The following is a 21,362-nucleotide window of genomic DNA, read 5'->3' as shown; positions in this document are numbered from 1 at the left end:
TAATGTCTCCCTTCAGACCTACGTCATCTGGTACGCACAATCTATTCCCATAGCGGAGGATCCCCTTACTGTCAAATCTGAACTCTTCGTTCTTGCCTGACTGAACAGTCCTGGCAATCTTCACTAACTCTGGGTCCTCATGCTGTTTCTGAGCCACCTGCTCCAGAAACACAGGTGCCACTCTCATCTGGGCTATCAAAGCACCTGTACCAGACAACTCCAACTGTAGACCTTCATTAATGAGCTCGAAGAACTGCCTCACCACTAGTCTTCTCTCTACTGAAATATGGGACAAACTGCCAAGTGATTTCCGGCTCAAGGCGTCTGCCACAACATTCGCCTTACCCGGATGGTACTGGATCTTGTAATCATAGTCACTAAGCAGTTCTACCCATCTTCTCTGCCTCAGATTCAATTCTCTTTGACTCAAGATGTACTGCAGGCTCTTATGATCTGTGAAGATCTCGCATTTTACCCCATAAAGGTAATGCCTCCACATCTTGAGTGCAAAGATTACAGCTGCCATTTCTAGGTCGTGTGTAGGGTAATTCAACTCGTGCTTCTTCAGCTGCCTAGAAGTATAAGCAATCACCCTTTCATTCTGCATCAGCATACAGCCCAGTCCCACACGGGACGCATCACAGAAAACCGTGAAGTCTTCATTACTAGTTGGCAAAGCTAACACCGGTGCCGACGTCAACCTCTTCTTTAGCTCTTCAAAGCTCTCTTCACACTGGTCGGTCCACACAAACCTCTGGTTCTTCTTAGTCAATCTGGTCATGGGAGCTGCAATCTTAGAGAAGTCCTGAATGAACCTCCTGTAGTAACCTGCCAAACCCAAGAAGCTCTTGATCTTTGTCACTGTAGTGGGTCTAGGCCAGTTAGCTACAGCTTCCACTTTCTTGGGGTCCACTTCGATTCCATTTTCTGATACAACGTGCCCCAAGAATGAAATGCTCCTCAGCCAGAACTCACACTTGGAGAACTTGGCATACAAGCCATGTTCCCTCAAGATCTGCAAAACTAACCTCAGATGATGGGCATGCTCCTTTGCATTCCTGAAGTACACTAAGATATCATCTATGAAGACAATAACAAAGTGATCCAGATATTGACTGAAAACTCTGTTCATGAGATCCATGAATGCTGCAGGGGCATTGGTTAACTCGAACGGCATCACAAGGAACTCATAGTGCCCATATCTGGTCCTGAACGTCGTCTTCGGCACATCCTCTTCCCTTATCCTCAACTGATGGTACCCTGATCTCATATCTATCTTGGAGAAACAACCTGCTCCTGCTAGCTGGTCGAATAGATCGTCGATCCTTGGCAACGGGTACTTATTCTTGGTAGTGACTTTGTTCAACTGCCTGTAGTCGATACAAAGTCTAAGGGATCCATCTTTCTTTTTCACAAACAGTACTGGAGCACCCCAAGGTGAGGTACTTGGTCGGATGAAGCCCTTATCTACCAACTCTTGCAACTGCTCTTTAAGCTCCCTCAATTCAGCTGATGCCATCCTGTAGGGAGGGATAGAGATCGGTCTGGTTCCAGGCATCAATTCAATTTCGAACTCTATCTCCCTAGCAGGTGGTAAGCCTGGCAGCTCGTATGGGAAAATATTTATGAACTCTCTGACCACGGGCACTGAGGCGGGCTCTCTGACATGACTGTCTAGCTCTCTCACATGAGCTAGAAAACCCTGACAACCCCTCCTGAGCAGCCTACAAGCCTGTAGGGCTGATATCAAACCTCTAGGTGTACCCCTCCTGTCTCCTCTGAAGACAACCTCTGACCCATCCTGACATCTGAACCTGACTACCTTGTCTCTGCAATTCAAGGTAGCACCATGGGTAGATATCCAATCCATCCCTAGAATGACGTCAAAATCTGTCAAATCTAGAACTACAAGGTTGGCTGAAAGGCATCTTCCCTCAACAAAAACTGGACTACACTGGCAGACTGACTCTGCCACTGACGGGTCACACTTGGGTCCACTGACCCATAAGGGACACTCTAACCCAGAGACCATCAAACCCAACCTCTCGACGGCTCTCGGAGCAATGAAAGAATGAGATGCACCAGGGTCCATTAAGGCATAAACATCTGAACAACCAATGATGAGATTACCTGACACCACGGTGTTTGATGCATTTGCCTCCTGCTGAGTCATGGTGAAGATCCGTGCTGGAGCTGATGGACCCTCACCCCTGAAACCTGCTGAAGAAGAGGCTGCCCCTCTCCCTTTGCCTCTGCCACTGGCCTGAGTCGCGGCTAGAGCTACTGGCTGAGCCACACTACCATAAGCTGTCTGCTGAGACTGTGCCACAAAAGTTGCTCTAGGACACTCCCGTGCCATGTGTCCCTCCTGCCCACATCTGAAGCAGGCTGTTGTCCCAAACCGACATACTCCCTTGTGCGGCTTCCCACACTTCATGCATACTGCATTATCTTCACCTGAGCTCGAGCCACTTCCTAATCCTAGACCTGACTTGATCTTGTTTCAGAACTTGTTCTTCTTTGACTTCTTGGTGGTATTGCTCCACCTCTTACTGCCTGAACTCAAAGAAGAAGGGTCTATCCTTCCCCCACCTGGGGTCTTGGAACCAGAAGGCTGTGCTACTGACTGCTTGACTTTCCCTTCGATTATTGCACTAGCCTCCATCCTCCGAGCCATATCCACTACGGCATGGAAACTCTCCCTCTCTGCTGACTAGATCAAGGAGGAATACCTGGAATGAAGCTTCATGATAAACCTCCTTGACTTCTTCTGATCTGTGTCCAGATTTTGCCCGGCAAACGGCAACAGCTCCAAAAACCTGTCTGTATACTCATCCACACTCATCTCCTCCATCTGCCTCAACTGCTCAAATTCAATCATCTTCAACTCCCTTGAACTGTCAGGGAAAGCCCATCCCACAAACTCATTGGCAAACTCCTCCCATGATAGGCTATCCAATCTCGGGCTCACATAATTTTTAAACCACTCTCGGGCCTTCTTACATTTTAGTGTGAACCCAGCCATCTGAATGGCTCTACTGTCATCAGCTCCTATCTCATCTGTAATCATCTTGACCCTCTCAAGGTACACAAATGGGTCATCACCTGTTTCATACTGGGGAGCACCTAGCTTCATGTAGTCGGTCATCTTGACCTTGCTCCCTCCAGATGAGCTAGGCTTAGGCATTTGGGTTTCTGGGACAGTAGGTTCTGTTGGTGGTGAAGCAGGTACAGCATCCCCTGGGGTAGGGTTTGCTGGACCTGGGTAGAAAGATGGGAGTGGGTACATAGGGTACTGTGGGTATGGTGGGTAGAAAGGTGGGTATGGCATGTGAGAAGGGTAAGGGTTAAAACTGGGGTAATCCGATGTACCTCCCATCGAATACTCGGGATTCTGTGAAAAGGATGGATACTGGGGTGGCTGAACAAATTCCGAGGCCTGAGTGCCTCCTTGAGACTCTCCCATACCCTCTTCAGACATACTCACTCTAAGACTGCCATCCCTCCTCTGATCCACATCCATTTCATCCCCCACATTCTCTGATATTCCACCTTGAACTGTTCCTCTTCTGCTTACATCAAAAGACCTCCTAGGGTCCCTTGATGTTCTCTCCCTGCTAGACCTGCAGGACATTGCCCTAGGCAATCCTGGAGGACAGGCATCCGTGCCCTCATCTTGAGGTGGTACTCCAGTCAATCATGCAGATCGACGAGTTTCTCTCATCTTGCTTACTGAAAAACAACACACATCACGTAAAACATTAGCATCAAATGGTTCATGTGCAAACACATGAACCCGCATCGCATACATCACATATATAGCATATCATTAATGCACATGCATATGATCATGGCATTTCACCTTATCATTCAAGATAGGACTCTACATCCTATCCTAGTGGACATGATTTTCCTATTGTGCTTAACCTTCTAGAACATCTATGAGTCCGACACACTATAGGTCCAACCATATGAACCTAGGGCTCTGATACCAATCTGTAATGACCCGAAAATCGGACCGCTACCGGCGTTAGGATCCAGGTCGGCTTAAGGACGCCGAGACCCGTAGCAAGCCTAACATACAACCTGTAAACCTGTTTAATCCCATACATGATCAACATAAACATAAAATTTTTGAACTTTTCTCATTCATTTACCAAACTCAACCTGTGCATGCACAACTAATGATCATAATCATCAACCCCACATTGGAGTCCTCATCAATGTTCCAATGGGGTAACATAATATCATAAAAGTTTGGTTAAACTTGAACATCATAAAAACATTTTATAGATCATGTATCAAGGGGATAACCATACACATAGGGTCAAGCACAATTCTAGTCCTCAATATCATCATTACATTACATGACTATTCAATACTTTACAAATTCATCATGTCCACATCTAACTATTACATAACCATAACTTTACTCTTCTTGACCTCCTGGCCTATCCCGTACTTGCATACCTGGGGGATTAGGGAAATGGGGTGAGCTACTAGAGCCTAGTGAGCAGAATAATAAAACATTTAAAACATATGCTATAATGGAGTGCATCACATCACAGACAAATCATATCAAGGATGAACTTGTCACCAATAGTCCTCTACATATCCAATAGTGCCAGGGACGTAGAATGGGTCTTCCTGGACTTCCTCTTACATAACATATCATATCATTCCAATGTGCTAGGGACGTAGAATGGGTCTTCCTGGACTTCCGTACCGTATCATCATCATATCATACCATGTCATATGAGGACTAATGGATCATTCAATATTCATCCACAACAACAACATAATATGCAATGCAACATATTCGTGAATTCTAATGCAACAACCTAATATATCTCATGGCATTCATGATGCGTGATTCATGCTAAAACTTACATTATTTGCTTTGAAACATAAAGAGTTATTCTACTCACCTCAGGCTAGCTCAGACAAGACTCTGAAGTAGCTATCTCATTGTTGGGGTCCTTGGTTCCTCGGGTCCGAATCTACACAGGTGGACTCAAATGAGAGACCAAACATACAAGAACATGACTCTAAAATACCCCCCCAAAAAACCCTTCTGCCTCAAACAATGCACATTTGCCTCCCAAACATTCCATCATGCATTTACCTATTCTACAACAAACAAACTCAAGCCAACAAGCATATAGGGGTCTCAAACTATCCTAAACCCCAACTACAACACATCAAACATACATAAACAACCCACATTGTTCAAAAACTCAACATTAACCCATAAACTCAAAAATAACCTAAACATGCATTTCTACCCCACAAATCTCATAAAACTTGTTTAAAACATACTAGGATGGTAGGATCGAAGCTTACTGTAATACCCGGCTAGACTCCGGTATCTGAATCCCTACCGTCCGGTGGGATCTCGAACGTCGGAAATCTCTAGAAGGGTAAGAACATGTTTTATAAAATGTTTTCATGTATTTTAATGATTTTAAGTATGAAATTAAATGAGTTTTTGCATGAAAAATCCTTGGAGGAAAACCCAGGTTCGGCCGCCGAACATGCATGCTTTCGGAGGGACTTTAGGCGCCCGAAAGCATGAGTGAGGGAAGTCCAGGTTCGGCCGCCGAACCTCATGTTCGGCCGCCAAACATGGCATGCATGCGGAGGCACATTCGGCCCCCGAACGTGGTCTGGCCAGCCACTATAAAAGGGGTCCCTTAGCCAAAAACGGGCGAGTTTTTCCCCATTTTCGGCCAAGGTGAGCTTTCCGCCGCCCCTCACCCATTTTTGATGTTCTTCCTCTAAATCTTTCAAGATTTTCACTTGTTTTCCCTTGGTTTTGAAGATTTAAGCTTTTGAAACAAGTTTTGGAGCTTGGAAGTCTTGGAGCTAAATCCCTCCATTTTCCGAGCTAGGGTCGTTCTTCCTCTCGATCTTCAAGAGGTAAGCTTCGATCTATGCTTCTTTTATGTTTTATGAAAGTTTTATGCAAGTTGATGGGGTAGAATGCATGTTTAGGCTTGTTGTTAGGTTTATGGGTTTATGTTGTGATTTGAACAATGTATGTTGGAAATGTGTTGTTTGAAGTGTTGTAGTTGGGGTATATTATAGTTTGAGACCCCTAGGTGTGATGTATGATGTGTATGCATGTGTAGAAACAAGTTTATGCATGTTTTGAGGCGTTTTGGAGGCTGTGGACACAAGGGAGCCAAGTTTCTGCCCTTCGGCAGAAACTCAGGTTCGGCCGCCGAAGTGACTTTCGGCCGCCGAACCCCCTTGTGGAGGCAGTTTCGGCTGCCGAAGCCTGCCCCCGAAACTCAAGTTTCGTCTCTGTCTGGGAGGTTCGGCCGCCGAAAGTGCCGCCGAACCTGCATGACTTTCGGCTGCAGAGGGACTTTCGGCCGCCGAACCTGCCGCCGAAAGTGCCCTGTTCAGCCATTTCTTGCATGTTTTCATGTGATGTTTTCAGGATGTTTTAGGGGGTTTTTGGGGAGTATTTTAGAGTCATATTCATGGATGTTTGGTCCCTCATTTGAGTCCACCTGTGTAGGTTCGGACCCGAGGAACCGAGACCCCCAGCAGTGAGCCAGCTGCTTCAGAGTCTCTTCAGAGCTAGCCAGAGGTGAGTGGAATAAACTTTAAGTTTTAAAGCAAATTAATGAAATGTTTTAGCATGATTCACGCATCATGAATGCCATGAGATATATTAGGTTGTTTGCATTAGAATTCACGAATATGTTGCATTGCATACTTTGTTGTTGATGTGGATGAATATTGAATGATCCATTAGCCCTTGTATGTCATGATAGCCTATGTGAGTCCAGGTGTGCCTGCTACGGCTCTACGCCCCTGACACTATGACAGATTATGGAAGTCCGGGTGTGCCTGCTACGGCTCTACGCCCCCGGCATGTATAAGTAAGAAAGATAGGGGCTAAATGGTGACAAGTTCATCCTTGTTGTGAAATGTTTGTGTTATGGCGCATACATGAAAGCATGATTTAAATTGATGTTTTATTATTCTGCTCACTGGGCTCTAGTAGCTCACCCCACTCCCTTTATCCCCAGAGTTGCAGGTACAGGATAGATCAGGAGGTCGGCTAGAGTGAAGTTAAGTCATGTATGTTGTAATAGATAGTAGTGGACATGAACATGATGTAATGAGTATTTATGACCATGTAATGTAATGAATGATTTGATGATGTATTGAGGATTATAGTAGTGCTTGACCTAGAGGTGTATGAATCCCCATTATGTACAGAGTATTTAATGAGTAATGATGTTAATGACCATGATTATCCAAGCTGATATGTATGATGTTGATACCCCATTGGAGTATTTGATGAGGACTCCAGTGTGGGGTTTATGTATGATTTTGTGCATGCACAGGTTTTGCTTGGATAAGAGAAAAGAAAAATTTTTACAGATCATGTATATGTTGTTATGTATGGGATTCCACAGGTTTACAGGAGGTATGTAGGCTTGCTACGGGTCCCGGCGGCCTTAAGCCGATCTGGATCCTAGCGCCGGTAACGGGTCGGATTTCCGGGTCGTTACAGAGTGGTATCAGAGCCCTAGGTTCATATGGTCGGACCTAGAGTGTCGGGCTCATAGATGTTCTAGAAGGTCAAGCACACTAGGAAAATCATGTCCACTAGGATAGGATGTAGAGTCCTGTCTATATGATGATATGATATGCCATGATGATATGCATGTGCATAAATTCTATGATGTGATGCTATGTATGTGATGAGGGTTCATGTGTTTCCACATGAACCATATGATGCTAATGATTGCTTATACTGTGTGCTGTTTTTCAGAAGATAGAATGAGAGGAACTCGTCGATCTGCACGATTGACTGGAGTGCCACCTCAGGACGAGGGCGCTGATGCCCGTCCTCCAGCATTGCCTAGGGCAATGTCCAGTAGGTCCAACAGAGACAGAGTAGCTAGAGACCCTAGAAGGTCTTTGGATTTGGGTAGAAGCAGATCAGTAAGGGGAACAGTGCAGGGAGGAATGTCTGAGGATATGGAAGTAGATCAGAGGAGGGATGGCAGTCTCGGTGTGAGCATGCCGGAAGAGGGCATGGGAGAATCAGAAGGAGGCACTCAGGCCTCGAGTTATGTCCAGCCACATCACTACCCACCCTATTCACACCATCCAGGGTATTCGATGGGAGGTACATCGGATAACCCCAGTTTTAGCCCTTATCCTCCACATATGCCATACCCACCTTACTACCCACCATACTCTCAGTACCCCATGTACCCACCTCCACCTCCCTATACCAGTACAGCAAACCCTACCCCAGGGGATGTTGCACCTCCACCACCACCAGTACCTACTGTCCCGGAAACACAAGTACCCAAACCTACCTCATCTGGAGGGAGCAAGGTCAAGATGACCGATTACATGAAGTTGGGTGCTCCTCAGTACCGAGCAGGCGATGACCCATTTGAGTATCTGAGCAGGGTCAAGACTATTACAGATGAGATAGGGGCTGATGACAGTAGAGCCATTCAGATGGCTGGGTTCACACTGGAGTGCAAGAAGGCACGTGATTGGTTTAAGAACTATGTGAACCCGAGAGCGGACAGTATGTCCTGGGAGGAGTTCGCAAATGAGTTTGCAGGATGGGCTTTCCCTGAGAGCTCTAGAGAGCAGAAGATGATAGAATTCGAACAGTTGAGGCAGACTGAACAGATGAGTGTGGAGGAGTACACAGACAGGTTCCTGGAGTTGTTGCCATATGCTGGGCAGAATTTGGACACAGATCAAAAGAAGTCAAGGAGATATATTATGAGGCTGCACTCCAGGTATTCCTCTTTGATACAGTCAGCAGAGAGGGAGAGTTTCCATGCCATAGTGGATATGGCTAGGAGAATGGAGGCTAGTGCTATCGTTGAGGGGAAGGTAAAACAGTCAGTGGCACAGTCTTCTGGTTCCAAGACCCCAGGTGGGGAAAGGTTAGACTCTTCTTCTCTGAGTGCAGCAGTTGCAGGCAGTAAGAAGTGGGACAGAGGCCACAGAAAATCTAAGAAGAATAAGTTCTGGAACAAGATCAAGTCAGGTCTGGGTTTAGGCAGTGGCTCAAGCTCTGGCGCAGAGGTTACAGCATGTATGAGATGTGGGAGACCACACAAGGGAGTATGTCTGGCAGGGACAAACACATGTTTCAGATGCGGACAGGCGGGTCATTTGGCTCGAGATTGTCCTAGAGCAGCCTTTGCAGCACCGTCTCAGCAGACAGCCTCCGGCAGTGTGGTGCAGCCAGTAGCTCCAGCCGCAACACAGGCCAGTGGCAGAGGCAGAGGGAGAGGGTCAGCCTCTTCATCAGCAGGATACAGAGGTGAAGGTCCATCAGCTCCGGCACGGATCTTCACTATGACTCAGCAGGAGGCCAACACATCCAACACTGTGGTGGCAGGTAATCTCATCATTGGTTGTTCTGATGTGTATGCCTTAATGGACCCGGGTGCATCTCATTCTTTTATTGCTCCGAGAGTCGTGGAGAGGGTAGGATTGATGGTCTCTGGGTTAGAGTGTCCCCTATGGGTCAGTGGACCCAAGTGTGACCCGTCAGTGGCAGAGGCAGTCTGCCAATGTAGTCCAGTTTTCATAGAGGGAAGATGCCTTTCCGCCGACCTCGTGGTTCTAGATTTGACAGATTTTGACGTCATTCTAGGGATGGATTGGTTATCGACCCATGGTGCTACCTTGGACTGTAGAGACAAGGTAGTCAGATTCAGAGATCAGGATGGGTCAGAGGTCGTCTTCAGAGGAGACAAGAGGGGTACACCTAGAGGTCTGATCTCAGCTCTTCAGGCTCGTAGGTTGCTTAGGAGGGGATGTCAGGGGTTTCTAGCTCATGTGAGGGAGTTAGATAGTCATGTCAGAGAGCCCGCCTCAGTGCCTGTGGTGAGTGAGTTCTTAGATGTTTTCCCAGACGAGCTGCCAGGGTTACCACCTGCTAGGGAGATAGAGTTCGAGATTGAGTTAATGCCTGGTACCAGACCGATTTCTATCCCTCCCTACAGGATGGCACCAGCTGAATTGAAAGAACTGAAGGAACAGTTGCAAGAGCTGGTAGATAAGGGTTTCATCCGACCGAGTACTTCACCTTGGGGTGCTCCGGTTTTGTTTGTGAGGAAGAAGGATGGATCCCTCAGACTTTGTATCGACTACAGACAGTTGAACAAGGTCACTACCAAGAACAAGTACCCATTGCCGAGGATCGACGATCTATTCGACCAGCTAGCAGGAGCAGGTTGTTTCTCCAAAATAGATCTGAGATCAGGGTACCATCAGTTGAGGATAAGGAATGAAGATGTACCGAAGACAGCTTTCAGGACCAGGTATGGGCACTATGAGTTCCTTGTGATGCCGTTTGGGTTGACCAACGCCCCTGCAGCATTCATGGACCTCATGAACAGAGTATTCAGTCAGTATCTGGATCACTTCGTTATTGTCTTCATAGATGATATCTTAGTGTATTCCAGAAATGCAGAGGAGCATGCCCATCACCTGAGGACAGTTTTGCAGACCTTGAGAGAGCATGGCTTGTATGCCAAGTTCTCCAAGTGTGAGTTTTGGCTTAGGAGCATTTCATTCTTGGGGCACATTGTGTCAGAACAGGGTATTGAAGTAGACCCCAAGAAGGTAGAGGCTGTAGCTAACTGGCCTAGACCCACCACAGTGACCGAGATCAAGAGTTTTCTGGGTTTAGCAGGTTACTACAGGAGGTTCGTTCAGGACTTCTCAAGGATTGCTGCTCCTATGACCAAATTGACAAAGAAGAATCAGAAGTTCATATGGACCGATCAGTGTGAGGAAAGCTTTGAGGAGCTTAAGAGGAGGTTGACTTCAGCACCGGTGTTAGCTCTGCCAAAAAGTGATGATGACTTCTCAGTATATTGTGATGCGTCCCGTGTGGGACTGGGTTGTGTGCTAATGCAGAATGAGAGGGTGATCGCTTATGCTTCTAGGCAGCTGAAGAAGCATGAGCTGAATTACCCCACACATGACCTAGAGATGGCAGCAGTGATCTTTGCACTCAAGATGTGGAGGCATTACCTTTATGGGGTAAAGTGTGAGATCTTCACAGATCATAAGAGCCTGCAGTACATCCTGAGTCAGAGAGAACTGAACTTGAGGCAGAGGAGATGGGTAGAGCTGTTGAGTGACTATGATTGCAAGATTCAGTACCATCCGGGTAAGGCGAATGTTGTGGCAGACGCCCTAAGCCGGAAATCACTCGGCAGTCTATCCCACATTTCAGCAGAGAGGAGGCCGGTGGTGAAGGAGTTCCACAGACTTATGAGTGAGGGATTACAGTTGGAGTTGTCTGGCACAGGTGCCTTAGTGGCTCAGATGAGAGTGACACCCGTGTTTCTGGAGCAGGTAGCTCAGAAACAGCATGAGGACCCAGAGTTGGTCAGGATAGCCAGAACGGTTCAGTCAGGCCAGAGTAATGAGTTCAAGTTTGATGATAAGGGGATCCTCCGCTACGGGAACAGATTATGTGTGCCAGATGACATTGGTCTGAAGGGAGATATTATGGGGGAAGCCCATAACACCAGGTATAGTGTTCACCCTGGAGCCACCAAGATGTATCAGGATCTGAAGAGAGTGTATTGGTGGCCAGCTATGAAGAAGGACGTGGCACTGTTCGTGTCAGCCTGCGATGTGTGTCAGAGGGTGAAACTAGAGCATCAGAAGCCGGCTGGAATGTTGAATCCACTACCGATTCCAGAGTGGAAATGGGAGAATATAGCTATGGACTTCGTAGTGGGGTTACCGGCGACGTCCAACAGAATGGACTCCATATGGGTGATTGTGGACAGACTCACCAAATCTGCTCACTTCATCCCTGTCAGGAGTGGTTACTCTGTGGACAAGTTGGCGCAGGTGTACGTAGATGAGATTGTCAGACTGCATGGGGTCCCGGTATCTATAGTGTCAGATAGAGGGCCCCAGTTCACCTCCAGGTTTTGGCGGAGTCTGCAGAACGCTATGGGTACCAGATTAGACTTCAGTACTGCCTTCCACCCACAGACAGACGGACAGTCAGAGAGGACCATCCAGACAATAGAGGATATGCTCAGAATGTGTGTGCTAGATTTTGGCGGTTCTTGGAGGCAGCATCTACCTTTGGTGGAGTTTGCCTACAATAACAGCTATCATGCTAGCATAGGGATGGCTCCATATGAAGCTTTGTATGGGAGGAAGTGCAGATCACCTATCTGCTGGGAGGAAGTAGGAGAGAGGACTCTTGCGGGTCCGGAGTTAGTAGAGCTTACCAGCAGGGTGGTACCCATAATCAGAGAGAGGATCAAGACTGCTGCTAGTCGGCAGAAGAGTTATGCAGATATCCGCAGAAGACAGCTAGAGTTTCAGGAGGGGGATTTGGTTTTGCTCAAGGTGTCTCCTATGAAAGGAGTGGTTCGGTTCGGGAAGAAGGGTAAGTTAGCTCCACGATACATCGGTCCTTTCGAGGTGCTTCAGAGGGTCGGTAATGTGTCGTACAAGCTAGACTTGCCTGCTTCGATGGAGAGAATCCATCCGGTTTTCCATGTTTCTCTGTTACGAAAGTACGTGTCAGATCCGAGCAAGGTTCTTAGTGAGCCTGATGTAGAGATCCAAGAGGATCTCACCTATGTAGAGCAGCCAGTGCGGATTCTTGACACTCAGATCAGAAAGTTAAGAAACAAGGAAATCCCAATGGTGAAAGTCCTTTGGAACCACCACAACATAGAAGAATGCACTTGGGAGACACGGGAGTCTATGCTCCAGCAATATCCCCACCTCTTTTAAGGTTAGTCCCTATGCGTTTTGTACGTATGTTATGTTGTTTTTCTATACGTGTACTAGTTGAGGAACATTCGGGGACGAATGTTCTTAAGGGGGGGAGAATGTAATACCCGGCTAGACTCCGGTATCTGAATCCCTACCGTCCGGTGGGATCTCGAACGTCGGAAATCTCTAGAAGGGTAAGAACATGTTTTATAAAATGTTTTCATGTATTTTAATGATTTTAAGTATGAAATTAAATGAGTTTTTGCATGAAAAATCCTTGGAGGAAAACCCAGGTTCGGCCGCCGAACTCCAAAGATCGGCCGCCGAACATGCATGCTTTCGGAGGGACTTTAGGCGCCCGAAAGCATGAGTGAGGGAAGTCCAGGTTCGGCCGCCGAACCTCATGTTCGGCCGCCGAACATGGCATACATGCGGAGGCACATTCGGCCCCCAAACGTGGTCTGGCCAGCCACTATAAAAGGGTCTCTTAGCCGAAAACGGGCGAGTTTTTCCCCATTTTCGGCCAAGGTGAGCTTTCCGCCGCCCCTCACCCATTTTTGATGTTCTTCCTCTAAATCTTTCAAGATTTTCACTTGTTTTCCCTTGGTTTTGAAGATTTAAGCTTTTGAAACAAGTTTTGGAGCTTGGAAGTCTTGGAGCTAAATCCCTCCATTTTCCGAGCTAGGGTCGTTCTTCCTCTCGATCTTCAAGAGGTAAGCTTCGATCTATGCTTCTTTTATGTTTTATGAAAGTTTTATGCAAGTTGATGGGGTAGAATGCATGTTTAGGCTTGTTGTTAGGTTTATGGGTTTATGTTGTGATTTGAACAATGTATGTTGGAAATGTGTTGTTTGAAGTGTTGTAGTTGGGGTATATTATAGTTTGAGACCCCTAGGTGTGATGTATGATGTGTATGCATGTGTAGAAACAAGTTTATGCATGTTTTGAGGCGTTTTGGAGGCTGTGGACACAAGGGAGCCAAGTTTCTGCCCTTCGGCAGAAACTCAGGTTCGGCCGCCGAAGTGACTTTCGGCCGCCGAACCCCCTTGTGGAGGCAGTTTCGGCTGCCGAAGCCTGCCCCCGAAACTCAAGTTTCGTCTCTGTCTGGGAGGTTCGGCCGCCGAAAGTGCCGCCGAACCTGCATGACTTTCGGCTGCAGAGGGACTTTCGGCCGCCGAACCTGCCGCCGAAAGTGCCCTGTTCAGCCATTTCTTGCATGTTTTCATGTGATGTTTTCAGGATGTTTTAGGGGGTTTTTGGGGAGTATTTTAGAGTCATATTCATGGATGTTTGGTCCCTCATTTGAGTCCACCTGTGTAGGTTCGGACCCGAGGAACCGAGACCCCCAGCAGTGAGCCAGCTGCTTCAGAGTCTCTTCAGAGCTAGCCAGAGGTGAGTGGAATAAACTTTAAGTTTTAAAGCAAATTAATGAAATGTTTTAGCATGATTCACGCATCATGAATGCCATGAGATATATTAGGTTGTTTGCATTAGAATTCACGAATATGTTGCATTGCATACTTTGTTGTTGATGTGGATGAATATTGAATGATCCATTAGCCCTTGTATGTCATGATAGCCTATGTGAGTCCAGGTGTGCCTGCTACGGCTCTACGCCCCTGGCACTATGACAGATTATGGAAGTCCGGGTGTGCCTGCTACGGCTCTACGCCCCCGGCATGTATAAGTAAGAAAGATAGGGGCTAAATGGTGACAAGTTCATCCTTGTTGTGAAATGTTTGTGTTATGGCGCATACATGAAAGCATGATTTAAATTGATGTTTTATTATTCTGCTCACTGGGCTCTAGTAGCTCACCCCACTCCCTTTATCCCCAGAGTTGCAGGTACAGGATAGATCAGGAGGTCGGCTAGAGTGAAGTTAAGTCATGTATGTTGTAATAGATAGTAGTGGACATGAACATGATGTAATGAGTATTTATGACCATGTAATGTAATGAATGATTTGATGATGTATTGAGGATTATAGTAGTGCTTGACCTAGAGGTGTGTGAATCCCCATTATGTACAGAGTGTTTAATGAGTAATGATGTTAATGACCATGATTATCCAAGCTGATATGTATGATGTTGATACCCCATTGGAGTATTTGATGAGGACTCCAGTGTGGGGTTTATGTATGATTTTGTGCATGCACAGGTTTTGCTTGGATAAGAGAAAAGAAAAATTTTTACAGATCATGTATATGTTGTTATGTATGGGATTCCACAGGTTTACAGGAGGTATGTAGGCTTGCTACGGGTCCCGGCGGCCTTAAGCCGATCTGGATCCTAGCGCCGGTAACGGGTCGGATTTTCGGGTCGTTACACTTACCTCTTGAAGATCGAGAGGGAAGACGATCCAACTCGGAGATGGGGGAGATCTCGCTCCTTGGGTCTCCAAGTTCCACAACTTGCTCAAAGTTCACAAATCTTCAAAAACCAAGCAAACACTTGTTAAAACTGAAAAGATTGGAGGAAAAACCATAAAAAACGACCATAGGAGAGCATAGACTCACCGTTGGCCAAAAATGGGGAGAAAGCTCGCCCATTTCGACCATGGAGTCCTTATATAGGGCTGGTCAGACCACCCTTCGGCAGCCTAAGGTGCCTCCAAAACTCATGCAAGTTCGGCGGCCGAACATGAGGGTCGGCGGCCGAACATGAGGTTCGGCGGCCGAACCTTGGCTATTTTCGAAAGCCTAACTTGCCCCCCTTAAACTATCCCACGTTCGGCGGCCGAACTTGAGGTTCGGCGGCCGAACCTGAGGTTCGGCGGCCGAACCTTGGCTATTTTCGGAAGCCTAACTTGCCCCCCTTAAATTATCCCACGTTCGGCGGCCGAACTTAAGATTCTGCGGCCGAACTTGAGGTTCGGCGGCCGAACCTGGAAATGCCTCCATGGTCTTTTTCATTCAAAACTCATTTTCCTTCTTACTTAAAATCATCAAACACATTAAAACATTTCATAAAAACATGATTTTACCCTTCTAGAGGTCTCCGACATTCGAGATTCCACCGGACGGTAGGAATTCCGATACCGGAGTCTAGCCGGGTACTACACTTTCTCTCTTATCGTTTAGGACCCCTTCAAGGATTTCTCTTTTCCTTTATCTGCTTCTTCTTTCTCGCTTTTCCCTTATGAAAACTTTGCTTTTGTTAGCATCCATATCGACTAAAGAAAAATCTCAGAAACCCATGTCTTTGAGGTTGATTTTTCTGACCTTAAAAAAGAAGAGGTGAAAGTTGAGATTGAAAATGATTGTGTACTTCAAAATTATAGAAGAAATATATGTGGAGAAGAGAGACAAGAACGATACTTGGCATCATGTGGAACGCATCAATGAAAAATTCGTTAGGAGGTTTAGGCTGTCTATCTCTCTTTTTCAAACTTTTCCATTTCCTCCCATTATTTTTTATCTCTCGATTGAATATTTCTTTCTACTCTTTTTGTGTGCATATATATGGTTGAAAGCAAAAGAGTTAAATTTAACAAAAGAATTACATATATGCTTATTCTTCTTTACAATTTAGAGAATATTAACCTTTGATCGAGAATTGGAATCTCATCAAGTGAATAAAGTTTTTCTTATGCATTTGGAGTTTTTGGGATAAGAGAGAGAAAAATCACATGGAGAGAATATTATTAAAAGGAAAGAAAATAAACTTTTAATTCATAATAAGTGTGTTTTTGGAATTTAAAATATTTTTTTAATATACTTTAAAATAAAAAAACTTTAAATTTGGATAAAATAAATATATAAGAGTTTAAATGTTTGATTCGAAAAATAAAAAGAGTAATTTATTAATTAGTTAAAATTTAAAAATTAAAATATAATTTATTTTTTTATAATATAATAAAAAGTATTTAAATTAGTATAAGTAAAAAAACTGTGTTAATTATAAGTTATGGAAGTCAAAATAGTTATATAAATAAAAAAATTAAGTAAAATAAAAAAATAAATTAAAGACATTGAATTATAACTTTATGTAAAGATTAGAGGTCAAAAGAAACTATGATCTATCTAAAGTGATTTAGTAATTGATTTTGATTAAGAAGAGACAAAACAGAGACACGTACACACGCGGCAACATGTGGTACTAACGCGCTAATGTGAAAACGAACTAAAATATCACGCTTACAGTACTTGGCCCTACTTCTGACTTCTAAAGTGGCACTATGTGTTTAAAACATGCACTCAATGTTATTGGTTTCACTAAAAAATTAATATATATTTATGATGTCATTTTCATAGTTTAAAAAAATTATTATTTACTTTAATAATATAAAAATTTTATTAATTAATTATTATATCAAAATATCTATAAATTTTTAAAAAATTTATTAATCAATTTTTATTAATTCTAATCGTTAATTAATTAATTAATTAATATTAAAAAATTGAAGGATTAAATTATCATCTCCGAAAGAGATGTATGGAAAACTAGAATGGAGAAAGTATATTTATTTATAATATAATTTTATATTAAAATTAAATTAGTTTAAATAATCCCACGTGGCCCCCTTAGTGTTGTGGCGGCCTTGACCCAAGTTTTCCTCCGTCAACTAGATAATACTCGGGAAAAAAATAAAAAATAAAAAAAAACGAACTAGGATAAAACTCTCTTTTTTCTTTTTTTTTTTATTTTTTAAACTTTTTTATTAATGGTCTTGTCACTTCCGAAGGACAGCTACTGAGTTACGCATTTAATTCAATTTATAAGATTTCTACGTTTATCACAATCTGTTGCTTCTAATCTAAAAAGTACTGATGATTTAAACAATATTTATGTTTATTTTTTTTAAATAAAAGTTTTATATTTTTCTTATTCTTTTTTTCATTAAAAATTTTAAAGGTATAAATCTAATTAATTCTTAATATTTTTATTTAAAAGTTAAATAAATATAATTTAAATTTTTAGATTAATTAAACCATTATTTTGTTATTTAAGAATTAAATAAAATTTTATTTAATATAATATTAATTTTTTAATAATAAAAATATTAATTTTATATAATTATAAATATTAATTTATTCACATTAAATCGATTTATTGAAAAATAAAATATTTATTATAATTCTAAAATAAATAAAAAGCGCCAAACATGTAATCCCACCAGTTTATTTACAGTTTCATTGATTCTGTTCAAATTTTGTTAACAAATAATACATCAATTACACTTTCCTCCACCAGCTCCCGTCAAAGGTTCCTTTCTAATTTAACATGATAATTGATACCAAAAACTTCCGTTCAAGGTTCCGTTACAGAAATGAAACAGGCCGCTTAGGGTCCCACCAGCTTAGAAAAAAAAATAAAATACGAAAGAAATCACATCAGATGATACTGATTCATGAACAAAACCCGATCCAACGGCTGACATGACATGCGAGAGAACATGGACCACTGCGAATTCTTGCTCCTGATTGGTGACGCGGTGAAAACTTTGTGTGGCCATGTCACCATGAGCACAGAATTCAGCCTCTGAGGACAAATTTATACGCTTTTCATCATTTCTTGCAAGCCATCACCGCTCACAATTACAACTCTTACAACCTCAAGCTTCTAGCCCCTCACTGTCCAGTTACTGTCCTGATCTCTCCTCTGTCTCTGCTTCTGGTTTTACTGCTCTTTACCCTCCATGTCTTTCAATCTCCATCCCCTTTCTTCTGAATTCCGATGCAGTTTCTGCTTTTAATTCTCTCTACATGATCGTTTCACATGGCTGCAAGTTTTTCAAGATCCACTGCCGTTGATTTCTCTGTTTTCTTGTTCTGTATGATTGTTAATGATTAGAGATGGTGGAGAAAGTAGTGGGTTTTTAATTATAGAGAAGGGTGATAGTGGAGTCTAATTTAATACTTCGATTTTGTTGCAGAATATTTTCAAGAGACGTGAGTGATATGCATCTCAGGAACCAACCTGCTAGGTTCCCCACGTGCATACTGCTCTAATCATCCAAAATTGCTCTTATCCATTACAAATCTTCCCATGTTATTTGATTCTTGATCTTTTGTCGACGATCAAATCTTTAGAGCCACCTACCGGAAAGAAGCAGAGGCTTTTTTTGTATTTCTTGTTTTGGTAATTTTCTGTTAATGGAGGGTCCGTTGAGGCAGAAAAGCTTCCGGCAGCGGAAGATGACCAAGCAGATGACCGGGAAAAGGGACGACTCGCTGTTTCATGCGGCTGCCAGGACGGGGGATTTAGAATTGTTTCTGGAGATGGTGTCTGAAACTGGGGAAGCAGAATTGAAGGAGCAGTTGTCGAAGCAGAACCAATCAGGAGAAACTGCGCTTTATGTGGCTGCAGAGTGTGGCCATGTCGAATTGGTGAAGGAGATGATCAAGTACTATGATACTGGTTCGGCTGGTATCAAAGCAAGAAACGGCTATGATGCCTTTCACATTGCTGCCAAGCAAGGTTACTTGGGTAAGTTTAAGGATCTCCAATTTCAATTCCAGACATGATTTATAACTGTTTTTGATTGATAGTATTTTCTGGGTTAATCCATTTCTTTGTCGATGCAGAGATTTTAAGAGTTCTCATGGAAGCTAATCCAGAACTTGCCATGACTTTCGATTCATCGAATACAACTGCGTTGCACTCTGCTGCTTCACAGGGACATGTTGAAGTGGTGAATTTCCTCTTGGAGAGAGGTAGCAGCAATCTGGTTAACATAGCAAAAAGCAATTCTAAAACTGCCTTGCATTCTGCGGCAAGAAATGGTCATTTGGAGATCCTCAAGGCCCTTTTGAGTAAAGAACCTGGGCTTGCAACTAGGGTGGATAAGAAGGGCCAAACAGCTCTGCATATGGCTGTTAAAGGGCAAAATGTGGAGCTGGTGAATGAACTTGTTGCGTCAGATAGTTCCTTGATAAATATGGTTGATTCTAAAGGCAACACTGCGTTGCATATTGCAGCCCGTAAGGGCAGGGCTCAGGTAATCCTTTACCCATAACAGATAGTTTCCTTCCAATTTCTGTTTCTTATTGGTGAAGAATTTGTGCTTTGTTGAGCTAATGAGAAGTCAAGAACTAGAACGAATCATATAACCTTGGCCTCCCTGTTGTTTTTGGCAGGATGTTTTTAGCTATTTCATTTAAATTCCATGTGGGTTTCTCTAAATTTTAAGGAATTATGGTGCTGAATCAATACATATGTTCAAGAATAGCCAAAAAGAATCGTAATTGCTCTATGTCCAACACTAAAAATGATGTTATTTTTGCAGATTGTTGCAAAGCTACTTGAACACAAGGTGTTTGACAAAACAGCTATTAACAAATCTGGTGAAACTGCCTTTGACACTGCTGAGAAAACTGGGCACTCCGAAATTGCATCCTTCTTAGAAGAGCATGGTGTCCAGTCTGCCAAATTCATGAAGCCTAACACAACAAACACAGCCCGTGAACTGAAGCAAACTGTGAGTGATATAAAACATGAAGTTCACAACCAGCTTCAGACCACACGCCTCACACGAAAACGTGTTCAAGGTATAGCCAAGAGGCTGAACAAAATGCACACAGAAGGGCTAAACAATGCAATAAACTCAACCACTGTTGTTGCTGTTCTAATTGCCACTGTTGCATTTGCTGCCATCTTCCAAGTCCCTGGCCAATTCGCCGATGACCCAAAACATCTTGCTCCTGGACAATCTGCTGGAGAAGCAAATGCTGCTCCAAAACCTGAGTTTATGATCTTTATCATATTTGACTCAATTGCTCTCTTCATATCATTGGCTGTTGTGGTTGTTCAAACTTCTGTTGTAGTTATAGAGAGAAAGGCAAAGAAACAACTGATGTCAGTGATTAACAAGCTAATGTGGTTGGCCTGTGTGCTGATTTCAGTTGCATTTCTTGCACTGGCATATGTTGTTGTGGGAAATAAGGAAAGGTGGTTGGCACTTTGGACAACAGCTATAGGGACAGTAATCATGGTAACAACAATTGGAACAATGTGTTATTGGGTAATCATTCAGAGAATTGAGTCTTCAAAACTTCGTAGCATTAGGAGGTCATCGATGAGTCGATCTCTATCAGGATCTATGTCAATCATGGCAGAATCAGAGATTTTGGAGAATGAGTACAAGAAACTCTATGCAATTTGAGTTGGGTCTTCATTATATAGCATAGGAAAAATTTCCATAGTCTATCGTAGTGTATATATACCAGTGTAACTTCAACCTTATTGGCTTTAGCTTCTTCCTGAAGCGACTGACTAACCTTTTTTCAGAATCTGCAATGAGCAGAATATGTTAATATTTTTATTACGAAGTTTGATTAATGAGAATTTAGTAATTTTGGTTCTGTTTTGGTATTCCATCTCCATATATAAGCTATAGAGCTAACGTAGAAACTTCCATTGAAGAGCCACTCTGTTAAACTAACGTACAATGCTAGGTGCACAGAGTCTTCTAACGGCAATACAATACAGGAGAGGAAGATGAAAAAAAAGAGAATAGACGTAAGAAATTTAAAGGCCAAAGGCCAAGCAGATTGATCGGATGGTTCTGAACTAAATGGGGTTCATGAAACTTCTACAGGCTGAAATGGGTGGCTGGAAAACTTTAGCAGTGAGGGGAAAGAGCAATCTTG

At 43.5% G+C, this 21,362-nt stretch overlaps 1 protein-coding gene across 1 annotated transcript; it reads left to right on the top strand.

Moving 5' to 3' along the window:
* The first annotated feature begins 18,207 nt into the window (after window positions 1-18,207).
* Window positions 18,208-21,074, top strand: LOC110622837 (ankyrin repeat-containing protein At5g02620). Its single transcript, XM_021767515.2, has 3 exons — window positions 18,208-19,200; window positions 19,299-19,711; window positions 20,000-21,074. Exons 1-3 carry the CDS (start codon window positions 18,867-18,869, stop codon window positions 20,873-20,875), a joined length of 1,623 nt encoding a protein of 540 aa, XP_021623207.1. The 5' UTR covers window positions 18,208-18,866; the 3' UTR covers window positions 20,876-21,074.
* The last annotated feature ends 288 nt before the right edge of the window (window positions 21,075-21,362 follow it).

This window comes from Manihot esculenta, chromosome 9 (assembly GCF_001659605.2).
Source record: "Manihot esculenta cultivar AM560-2 chromosome 9, M.esculenta_v8, whole genome shotgun sequence".
Taxonomy (NCBI): domain Eukaryota; kingdom Viridiplantae; phylum Streptophyta; class Magnoliopsida; order Malpighiales; family Euphorbiaceae; genus Manihot; species Manihot esculenta.
This window is presented reverse-complemented; position numbering and strand designations above follow the sequence as displayed.

Bases quoted from the DNA above. Each gene is read 5' to 3' on its own strand.
- LOC110622837 (XM_021767515.2), top strand. From the start codon at position 18,867: ATGGAGGGTCCGTTGAGGCAGAAAAGCTTCCGGCAGCGGAAGATGACC. The intron at 19,201-19,298 runs GTAAGTTTAAGG...TTGTCGATGCAG, and splicing joins TGCCAAGCAAGGTTACTTGG to AGATTTTAAGAGTTCTCATG. The intron at 19,712-19,999 runs GTAATCCTTTAC...TTATTTTTGCAG, and splicing joins CCCGTAAGGGCAGGGCTCAG to ATTGTTGCAAAGCTACTTGA.